The sequence below is a fragment of the Schistocerca piceifrons genome, chromosome X (assembly GCF_021461385.2).
Source record: "Schistocerca piceifrons isolate TAMUIC-IGC-003096 chromosome X, iqSchPice1.1, whole genome shotgun sequence".
Lineage (NCBI taxonomy): Eukaryota > Metazoa > Arthropoda > Insecta > Orthoptera > Acrididae > Schistocerca > Schistocerca piceifrons.
Window position 1 is genome coordinate 672,415,916 of NC_060149.1, and position 11,935 is coordinate 672,427,850.

General features: G+C 33.2%; 1 protein-coding gene across 1 annotated transcript in view; it reads left to right on the plus strand.

Annotated features, from left to right (window-relative positions):
- Positions 1 to 2,569, plus strand: part of LOC124722667 — a 625,281-nt gene extending 622,712 nt beyond the window's left edge. The window contains exon 12 of the mRNA XM_047247812.1: positions 2,110 to 2,569. Within this exon, the coding sequence (XP_047103768.1) occupies positions 2,110 to 2,231 (122 nt within the window). The 3' untranslated portion in view covers positions 2,232 to 2,569. The remainder of the gene's footprint in view (positions 1 to 2,109) is intronic.
- Positions 2,570 to 11,935: the final 9,366 nt, after the last annotated feature.

The window sequence follows — 11,935 nt, forward strand, 5'->3', positions numbered from 1 at the left end:
CAAAATTTTGTTCTTTTTTGTGTACCTGTTCATTCATTCTTTATTGATCCACTGAATCATTTTGTGTACAGAGAGTACTACATGATATGGGACAAGTCATTATAGTAGTTAAACATTTAAAAATACATAACACCAAATTAAATACACCTAGACTTGCACAATTGTATGATAGTTATAGATTCCAAGTTATAGTATTAGTATACTCACAAGTTGTTCAAAAATTAAGGTCAACTAGGCCTAATTAAAATTAAAATTTGAGGATACATTCAAAATCAAATTAAGTACAGATAAGCATTACATAATTTATACAGTAGTTAAGATTTACTACATAAATATTATGAGTACATACAAGTAGATCAATTTTTAACTGTTGGTTAGGCCATATTGAAGTTTACATTTTGAAGATAAATTATAGTGCAGAAAGATAAGTGTGCAAATATTACATTGAAAAATCACATTAAAAGTATTAATGTAAGTTATAAAAAGAGTATTTCACTAATGTTAATTTAAGACTTATTTTAAAACATGCTGGATTGTTGTCCAATAGTCACCGAGTATTTCCCTCTAGTGTTGTGCTGATGATAGTCCAGATTCTGCTTCACGTTGCCAATATTTAGCTTGGTAAAACTTAGTATCTCCAATATGTACTGGTATGGAAGTGGAAGAATATCTAGTTTTTGGAATAGTTTACATGAGTCTCTCTGCTTTTTAAATAACATTATCCTGACAGCTTTCTTTCGGAGCTTAAATATTTTATTGGACTCAGAACTTTGGCCACAGAATATGAGGCCATATGTTAGGATTGAGTGAAAAAGAGCATGTTACACTGATGTTAGGATTTTATACTCCTGACTTCCCTGCCTTACAGAAGCATAAAACATACTTTACTTAAATTTATAGCTAGCTGTCAGTGTGCCTCTTCCAGCTTATAGTGTCAAAGACAGATATTCTAAGAAATTTAGTTACATTTTCCAGTTCAGTACTATTTCCACCTATTTGTATAGTTGGGATGGGGGGATTTCTGTTCTGGACTGTAAGAAATGTTAGGCCTACAGTCTTCTTTGCATTAAGAAGTAGTCTATTAACTGTAAGCCATGAATCCAGTAGAGCAGTACATTGGTTGACTGCAGCTCCAACTCAATGTTTCTACTATTCAGTTAGTGACCACCTTTACTCCTAAATTATTTACATTCTGTCAGAACTTTCCTCACCATGTTTCTACTGCTATTGTAGCTAGTTAAAGGTGTCTGTGTTATGAAAGAAACCAGTCTGTGAAGTAAGAGTCAGAATGGCCATTCTAATAAAATGACAAATGAAAGGGTGCACTGGTTATATGAAAGTTTCATTTTCCATAGACTCGTTCATTTTTCCAGAACAGAAGGAAGTTGACCTGTTGCATGCGTTCTTTGATATCTTCAGCTATCACAGATTTCTTCATTAGCTACAAGGCTATGTGTTGCAAAGCCCTAATGCCTACAATCACATCCCATTGTAGGCAGTGCAGACAGCTTCTACAATTATGAAAAGATAATCTTGGTTCCATTCTAACTGCCTGTGTGTCAACCAGAACAGTCAGAACTCAGCACTGACTGGACTTGGAGTGAACCAAAAAACATGGAAAAATCACCTTTTAAATAATGTGGAAAGTGACAAAACACATCATTACAGCAAATGCTACCCAAGAAGGAGGTTCACATAGAGAAATTGAAATATTGATAAAAAAAAAGTCATAAGAAGAATGACATTCTATGAAAGTATAGGAACTTTTATAAATGATAACAACCACAAAAGCCCTCAGCCTTATAACAGACTTGTGATATTGAAAAACTGGGAGTAGTAAGAAAATAAACATAAAAATGAAAGAAACTCTATGGTGTTGCCTTGTGAGTAAATATGCTTATTCTGTGCAAGTAATGGGTTTTTAATTGTTTGAAAGATAAAAGTTTAGTTAAAAGTACACATATATTCTCCGTTTTTAATTCTAATTAGTAACTTACAAAATGTTGAATAACAAGTACTGTTATCAGCGCATGCGTAGAAAATTTTAGCAGACTACTATTTTGACCACATATATTGCTCACTTCATATTTAATATTTTCTCTGTTACAGGAAGGTGTCTTGAAACAAGCTCAGCTCCATCTACAGTGGTTATATCATTATCGCTACCCACACTTTTGGCCACAGGTGTTTTTGGAATTTTTGCTGTATATCAGTACTCTGATGAGAGGTGATCAAGAAATATACATTTAGTACTTTAAATAATAAGGTGAAGGTTCAGAAAGCTAAGTGACTTATGTAAGGCAATTAAAAATATGTGGATGTTTGGATGTGATACCCTTCTTTTTTATGGACAACCTTCTGCTGAACAACATAGAAATGTGTAAAAACAGGTGACAAATTATGGCGAGTGAATAAATAAGGGCATTGTACATGAACTTGATTACTACTTTTTCAGTGTTAAAACATAATTAGCTGAGTATGGAAGTTGATAATAATTTGTCTGAAGACTATTTGCTGCTTTTCTCTTCCTGGAACTCAAAATTTTGTGATTCTACAGAATATATAATATTGTGTGTGTGTGTGTGTGTGGGTGGGTGGGTGGGTGGGTGGGGGGGAGAGAGAGAGAGAGAGAGAGAGAGAGAGAGAGAGAGAGAGAGAGAGAGAGAGAGAGAGAGAGAGAGAAGGGAAAGGGGTGAGCAAATATTGGTGTGGGAATAAAAGGAAGTGAGGAATATGAACGAGAAATAATGCCTTTAACAAAAAATGAAATGTAATGGTCAGCAAAGCTGACTTTTACATCAGTTGTGTACAGTGCTGTTTGTCTGATAGCATATATACACACACACTGCAGCAATAGTCTATTGTTAAATAGTACCAAATGTAAATACAAAAGATTGTAATTAACATTATAAGATTTGTGTGAGTTATTTGACCTATGCTTTGTTGAGCACATTCCGTATTTGGATTTAACAAAAATGCAGACTTTAAGTGGAATAAATCAATCATAGAAAGAAGGATATATTTACAAAAAAAAAAAAAGATAAGTTATTTAGGCGTAGCTCTTCTGCTGCATTACATAAAAGGTGTGACCTGAATAACTGAAAAACAATTGCAAGACTGACATGATTTTTGCTTGGGGCATATTTTCTAATAACCCCAGAACATACTCTTCTAAGAAGGTGAACTCCCTACTATTTACTGTATATGCTTACTGAGAAGATCACTTTCAAGATGCTGTCAGGGCCGTATGTAACCAAACTGTGTCACAAGTTTGCAAAAACTTTTGTACCTTGCACTGAAAATATGTCGTCACAGAAACCAAACATTCATTGGAGCAAAAATCTGTGAACAGTGCTCTAATAAAATTTGCTTTGTAAGTTTGAAGTCGTGCCACATTATAATTTTCATTGTACACACTCTGCCATATTAAATGGTAAATTTTTTTTTTTTATCTGTGAGTACTTTCAATTTTTTTCATCCCATTTGTTTTTCATTATAGAATAACACATTTGTAGACAGAATAATGTATAATCCATATTGTATTTTATGATTTATGTTCCTTTTGCATTTAAAAAAGTGCTCTATGAACATCAAAACAGGTTCTTTGCCCCATTGTCAAAAATAAACCAAATTCATTCTGCAACTGTAATTATTATGGAATTTTTCACAAGCTCTCGACTGTCAGTAAACAGAGTCTGTACATCCAGCTTTCGTAGCCCTCTCATATCATAGTATTAAGGAGGCAAGCCATACATATTTCATGCTGTAATGCTGCATAAATGTTTTCATCAAGATTTATTGGTTGCATTTTGTATATAGTGAATTAATTGTCCTTGGTTGTTGAATGAGACCAGTTTTATGCTGACCTCCCACAGGAATGTTTAGATCATGATGTACAGGTCATATCTTGCATGTAAAGAACTGATTCTCCTCAGTTGCTTCATGATATGAAACAGAATCATTGTGTAACATCAAGCAACTGGTTTCAGTACTACATGCAGCTGTGGTTAACAGTAAAATTAATTTCCTTTATGTACTGTAGATTACAGATGATGGTTTCTCATGTGCATACCACAGTGCACAAGACATCTGAGCACCATTCTCAGCTCTTTTCACCAGAAATGTATATAGGACAATTATGTCATTTGTAATAAGGGATGAGCTGTGAATTCAGTGGTTTTTGTAATACAAACGCCAAGTTTCAGCACTGCTTTCCACCTATACTCAAAGTGATTCTACAAACATTTTCTTTCCTGAGTGTGCTTAATTTTAAGATTTGTTGTAACCAATGTGTTATGTACAATAAGATTGTCTTTTATCAGAGTCTGCTGTCAGTATCTGTCTGAATGAAATACATTGTGAAATTCATTGCTGGAAACTAATATCCCATGTTTCTGCATAGGTAAATTACCTATTGTGCCTTGAAACAACACAGCTGTGTGTTTACAAAGCACTGTTATGAAGAAACGGTTTAAATTTCATACAATTTCTTCATGGATGTAAAACTTTATCTTTCAATAAAAGAAGGAGAGTTTGTTTTATTTTTACTGTACAGCATTATACATGAGAAAGTGTGTCTTTTTAGATGCAGTAGTAATGGTAATTGGATTCAAAACATGAATGTAACTTCCTGATTGTAAAGTGCAAGTGTTGGTTTAATGCGGCAAGCATCATACTGATATAAATGTCCAATAGTGATTTCCCAGAATTCATTTCAGTGTACATCAAGTTTATGTTATAAATTGCAATTACTTGAGTATTGTGTGGCCATACTTATGAAAGACTATTTTATGACAATCAAGCATGATAACTGGCTACAAGACCTATGCTAGTAGCTAACTCAGAAAGTAACGAACACTGAGGTTTAATACCATATGAAAGAAATCATTCTTGGGCAAGCTTTTGTAGACTAAAAGTAATATAACATGCCCTTTAGCTGCCCCGTGGCTGCACATGGGACAGCAGTTGTGAGGATTTCACTGTGAGGGATGTGCTGAATTCTCTAATTTTCTTTATTCAATACAAATTTAGTGGCATTACAGATAATCCCATGTGCCCGACTCTGAAGTACTCTCCCTGCACTTACTTTGCTTTGTGGCTGCAATGCCATGATGTTTAAGACAGAATTAGTGATAGTAATACTGAAAGCATAAACACATGTGGCACACAGGCTGGTGCAAGCATTTTAAGTTGACACACCAAGTGGTTTGTTTGTTAGGTGTTTCAGCACAGACAGACAACTTAGTTGACTACCCTTTTGGAGGAAAGAAATTGGCACATCTGATTTTGAGGACAAGAATGTATGTTCTACTCATAGGCAACATTATATTGTGTGAAATCTACATTTTTTATATGTATACATTGAACAGAATGTTTCATTAACATTGAGAGGTGGAGCCCATATTCAGTTCAAAAATTTCCTGTACTGATAATTTTTGAAAGCTAATCTCACTGTGTGATTTAACTGAAAATGAGTAAACACAAGCACAATGAAATAAATTATTGTGCCTGATGTCTCTGCCATAGAAGGAAAGATATTTGGATTACAATTTTACTAAAATGTCCCATCTCAGTTTTACTGCCTCCTTTTTCAAACCCACATCCCTAGTTTCTTCTGAAACTTCATTTCAAATTCAAATATGTAGGCTGCTTTATTAATAGAGTTAAATGTCAGTTCATTGAGCATGGATCAAAACATGTAGGATAGCATTTTAACAATCTTTTTCTGTTTATGTGCATGATATTTGTCTTTGTTATTTGAAGATAATGTAGTATGTTATGTCATATTTTCTGCTCGGTATGCAGGTTTTGTTGCTAGTACATTTTGAATCATATTCGTGGAGTATTCATGTATGTAATACATGTTTATTCTGTTTTAAATTTGTGGTTTTGTAATATCTTTGTGGCAATTCCATTTATACAGGCAATGTTCAACCGCGAACATTGTACTATAAGAATCACCAGTGATCTTATGCTGATGCAAAATGAAACAGGCATGATGGTAAAGATACATTGCAAAATATATGACATTCTCTTCTTGATATCAGCTATTGTTTTATTAACTTTACTTAATAATCAGAAAACAGCAAAGAATTTATGCCATGGGTGCAACATTTTACACGATCAGAGATTTTGAATGTATGCATATTAGTATTCAGAGGTTGGACGAGAAGCTGGAATAAACTAGAAAATATCTAAATACCTATTGTTGACAATAATAGTTATGACAATGATACATGGTGACTGAAGCAGAGCTGATACATTTGTGTGAAGTCTGCCATCAAAATTTTCTCAAGTATGGTACCAGAAGACATGGCAACTGTAGCAAAATGTTTCAGTGACTTCAGATGCAAATGTCTTCAAAAAATTTATGACATAATATAGATGTTACTCCTTCATAGAGCATCATGTTCCCTGTCATTACCAGCACAGTTTCCTGACTCTCACTTTAACTAGTGGTGCTGATCACCAAAGTTATACAAATGTCTCCAGTGAAGTGTATAGCTAACATCATTTGTACTTCTGTCCAATATGGGTAAGAGCTCATGTGTTCCCTAGTAGCTCTGTTGCGGGTGAGGAAAGAATCAAAATTTGGTACTTCAGATACTCCTGGTCTCTAACTTGTCTGCAGCACATACTTAACCATCAAAATGGAGTTGGATTCAGTATTTACTGATATGTATATGCCATGCACTTGCTATTCACTTCCATTGTTCAATTGTCTTCAATTCCAATCCACTGTCTTCTTCCCCTGTGATTGCTCATCCATGTATGTTGAATATCTTAACTCTTTTCTTTGCTTGCTCCATTTATACTGTATACACACCTGTCACTGCTCTTCACCCCACCTCCACCTCCAACCTCTCTCCCAACTTCAGGTCTCTTCTTTTTCTCACATATCAGTCCTCAGCTTTGTATTTGTACTATGACTTCTGTCTATCTGTGGTATTATATTTCCAAATGTATAAATGTCTATATGTTTATTCTTCTGGCATGGTATTTTCTTTTTTTATATTCTACCTTCCTATTTCTTCTCTTCATGACACTTCTCCTTTCCTGCTTAGTATCTCTGTAATTTTACAGGCATGTAATATACCCTGACTATTTCATTAACAACATAGGCCTACTTTTCATAGCCTTCTGAACTTATTATTTCTTTGTTTGTTTTTCCCTGCACCTGAGATACCCTTGTTACCATATTACATAACATGCATTCATTCCCCCACCCCATTTAATCCTTCAGTTTCACAAGGTTCAAAAAATTGAAAATATTGCTTGGTTATTAAATGGATCTGCCAAAGACCATGACATTTTTATCTATCACTTTTCATATTTAAAACTTGCTTGTTTGATTTTTGTCTAACTGAAGTGTAATAGTATGAATTGAGGCAGTTTTTTGTCAAGAAAATGTAGCATTTGAAAAGCAGATATATTATTGGTTTCAAACAGATACATGGAAATTATTAGAGCAGTTTCTATTTATTATTTTGGTCTAAATGTTCAGGTTCTTAAAATTATATAAATATATCTTAATTCTACATGTTTGTAAGTATTGTTGCTCACTTGTACATAAATTTAGTCACAAAAAGGCATTAAGTGCAATTATTGCAACTTATAACCAAAAGAGGCCTTCTTATCATATACAGGCATTTCTTTTAACTCCCCTTAATAAAAGAAATGAAGATGGTGGGCTAGTGTTACAGTCCCATAATATGCACACTGACAGGGCCATGCTCTACACATTGGAATGCAGAGTGCAGATTTCGTGAACATCTTGATGACAGAAGTTGACGAACAGTTGTGAATAATAATGCTATTTCTATTGCTGTCACGAGCAGGTGAAATTAATTTATAATAAAACTTATGTTTTAGTTTCAAGCTTCTTTTTAAATATGCAACAAGCATAATATTAAAAAATTTCAGTCTTAATAATTCCTATACAACTAAAAGTAAACATTTAAAACAAAAACATACAGGAAGAACTGTACTCATTCATCTTGTTTACATGCAGTATAATGAAATACAGAGAATAACAAAAGTTTAATAGTGTTCAGATGATGAAACCTGTGAATCTTAAACAGATGTACATCTTCTTTTTGCACCTTTCTAATAGCAGTATATGGAAATTGATTCTTGTGTGAAACTAAAATTTTACCAAAACTCTACCTAGAACAACAGTTATAAGATTTTTTAACTCAACTTCTAAGGGGGAAAAACCTGGTTTGTGCAGTTTTTAAATTAGAAACAGCTCTTTGCTTCTCATTTATTGGTAGTTGTGTGTGAACAAATAGCCAGGCAGTAACAAAAATATTAATGGCAATAGGTTCAAATTTGGATGTTGCATGCAAGTTTTCTTTGTGTCTGAGATTAACTTTATGATTTCTGTTGCATAAAAATGATTTTTCCCTAGTTACAGTGTACAAACACAGTCACATCTCTCTCCAATTCCCTATTTCTTGTAACAAATACTTACATTACAATTTCCTTGAGAGTTGAAAGTCAAACATCTTTTCCAAATATCCATATTTTTGTACTTTCTTAACTACATCTCTCAAGTGCTACTGAAATAACTGTCTTTGAGTGCCCTAAATATAAAAGCTAGATCCCCTTTTGTATAGAGCTTCCTCTATTTAGTATAATGTTGAGATCCATTTTTAAATCATGCAAGCTCTAAAATCTATAATTTAATAGTTTTCCATAGTTCATTTTTGTGCTCCTTCTCAGTTGATGTCAAATCATGTTGTTCTTTCCTTAAAAAATTTGGTCACATCTTTCAGTGGGGGTAATATTTACCTAATTACTTCATTTCTTGCATTCAAATATATGTATTCACAATTGTGAGTCTATGTTTTATTTGTATTAGTAATTTTCTAATAATCACCTACAGTTTGCTGTTTTTGCAATGAAGGTTGTTTGAAGCTGAAACATATTTAAAATGTTATTAAATATTTATGGTACATCCCATTATCTTCTACACTGAATACTCATCACAATTTATAATTATGTGCCAGATTAGCATTTGGACCCAAATACTTGCATCCTCTGATTTTGTTTGTCGAATTGGAAGGGCATGGCATCTCAAAGTCATTCCTAGCTTTGAGTCTCTGTCCAGCAGATAGTTGCAATCTATGATGAATATTCAAGCAAACAAATACCTTTCTGAAAGTGAAAAATCTTCACAGGTTTTTGTCTAGATATAGTGACTTTGACAGAATTGTAGAATATAAAAACTATAGTCATATATTCTACAGAGGAAAGCAGTATTTTACTAAGACATTGCTTTCATATTACGGCAGCCAGTGGACTTCTTCCTTTGTATTTCACGAGCACATTTAAATGTAGTGAAATAGATGCTAACTACCTTCCCCCTTTTCTCACATGAATTGGAAATCAAGCCATGTGGCCTACAGAAACAACACTGGCTCATTCACATCCTTGCTGGTTATCATGCTGAGACCATCAGAAAATGATAGTGAACTCCATATCATCTCAAATTTTCATAATTTTTAATAGTTATTGTGTTTCACATATTCATTTTCTTCAGCAACAATTTCTTGTCAAGAAATTCATCTGATTTATCATATAATCTGATTTTAAGGTACTTGAATGTCAATGTAATGGACAGTGAAACTCTATTTCTAGCCCAATTTTGAAGATAATCGCAGTGTTATTGGTATACTCTGCAATATTATATGATTCCTTTTTTTTTAGAAAAGTGTACATGATGACATTGCTGTCTAGTCACTGAACTTGGAAACAAAGAACATCTGCATATAGGTTAAATTATATTATAAATTATGATTGTGGTCTTAAGCCATTCATTACAAATTAATAAGGAAATCATGACACTGACAAAAGTCCTCATCATTTTGATATTTCACAGCTGCTGCAGCTACAATAGCACCCTTGGAAGATCATGTATACTACTGTTGCAAAATTAAATTATCATCACACACTGATAAAAACAGTAATGTTTATCCTAGTATGACATAACAGTAAAATGAGCTATTTATGGCATCACAGTATTGCTACAACGAATGTACTGGCAGAAATAGACATTTTTGTTTCTTGAAAACTCATCCAGCAGTTTTCCAATGAGTCCTGATATCATTGTAAAGAAACAGTCATATTTCACCCACAAAACTGTGATATCCTTCACTTTATTGAAACATACTGCAGAATATTGTTGTTATCCATTCGATTTATGTAAAAAGTTATTTGCTTCCATTGCATGACCCTCGTATGCCTCACTTTCTTTTTTAAAAAAAGAAACTGCATTCTAAAACATATTAGTGAATACTATAACAACAAGCACCACTCAGATCTTACTCGTAATTTTTCCATTCACGTGGTTTATTGGAACTGTAACAATCACCAACTCCAAATTAGTAATGAACTGTCAGAAGTCCAAGTTCTATGTTCAGCACTAAAGGAGACACAAGATTGAGGAAAAATCATATAAATAGAAGGAGGGAAAATAATTTATAAAAATAACAGCTTCATTTCATTTTCACTGATTCCATGCTTCACAGACATCTGTTGACTTGAATATGTGAGTGACATAATCTCTGTACTACATCTGCCATATTTCTGAACCTCTCTCCATTCATATTGTCCTGTCAGCTGTGGACAGAGAAACCTTAATGTAATACTAGAAAATTAGTTTTTTCTGTCTTCTGTTAATATAGTCTATGCTTCTGTTCCTGGAGTTTTTGGTATGATTTTTTAGCAGTGTCATTCTTTTCTGAAGTGATATTTTTCAAACACAAACACCTAATATTTATGTCCCATTGAGTATTTTGAAAATTCTCTTGCTATGACCCATTAAGCTTGAGCTTGTAAAGCAATATAAAAATTTTATCATTTTACTTTTGGACACTATGACTCACCTTGGCAGTACGCAAGAATTTTATGTACAAAGTTAAGCACATTTCTGGTGTAATGCAGAAGGGATAACACTGCTACTGAGCTACATAACAATGCACTGCATGACATGGTTTGATCCATTGTTAAATTTATCTTATTTGAAACAATGTATGTGTGCATATATTTTGTGAGAGAGTTTTGTGGAGACGTTATCCACATGAACAAGATGAATCATGCAAATGCATCACTATAGTTGTGCAAATTATGAATGCTTTCTTTACTCTATAACATATTGATTTAAATTTCCTTTGAACACTTAATGCTTATAAACAATATGTTGTGCAAATAATGTTGCTGAATTGTTCATAAACTCAAGCCCATACTCTGTTATAATTCAGCAGAATGAATATATTTTTTGATGTTGCAGTTTTAAGTGATGGAATTGCTTGGCAATCAGCTTAAATGGAGAACAGTAATTTAAGAAGTATGATAAAGATGATAAGACATGCACAGATTTTTATTCATACAAGGTAGTATTGTGCTTGACAAGATTTATTTTTTTAATAGTAGAAGTACCTCAGAAAATTTGGGCACCTGGTAATCAGACTTTGAAATAAATTAACTGTAAAATAGAACTGTTTCTACAGTACATCATATGACAAGCATCTGCACATTTAAGTCTACTGTTCTGTGAGTCTTCTTGTTAGAAAAGTGATCCACATGTACTGCTGTGAAACTCATATAAATAGAGTGGTATAACACAAGCATAGTTACAGCAGAATTACTTTCAAATTGTAATGACTTATATTGACAGATCAGTCTTAAATTTGTCAACTGAGTCAAAGGACATGCCACACCATATTACACAATTCACCATACCTACTGCAATTTGCATACATCAATGTGAGGCTCCTGTGATTATCAGTACTGTATTTGTTACCATTGCATAAAGTTATCTAATTAATACTTACATTTTTCATACAATTGTATGTACTCTTATTGAAAGAGTATTAATAAATTTTAGTGACTTTATTTGATGGATAAATAATCTTCATATGAACAGTAGAAG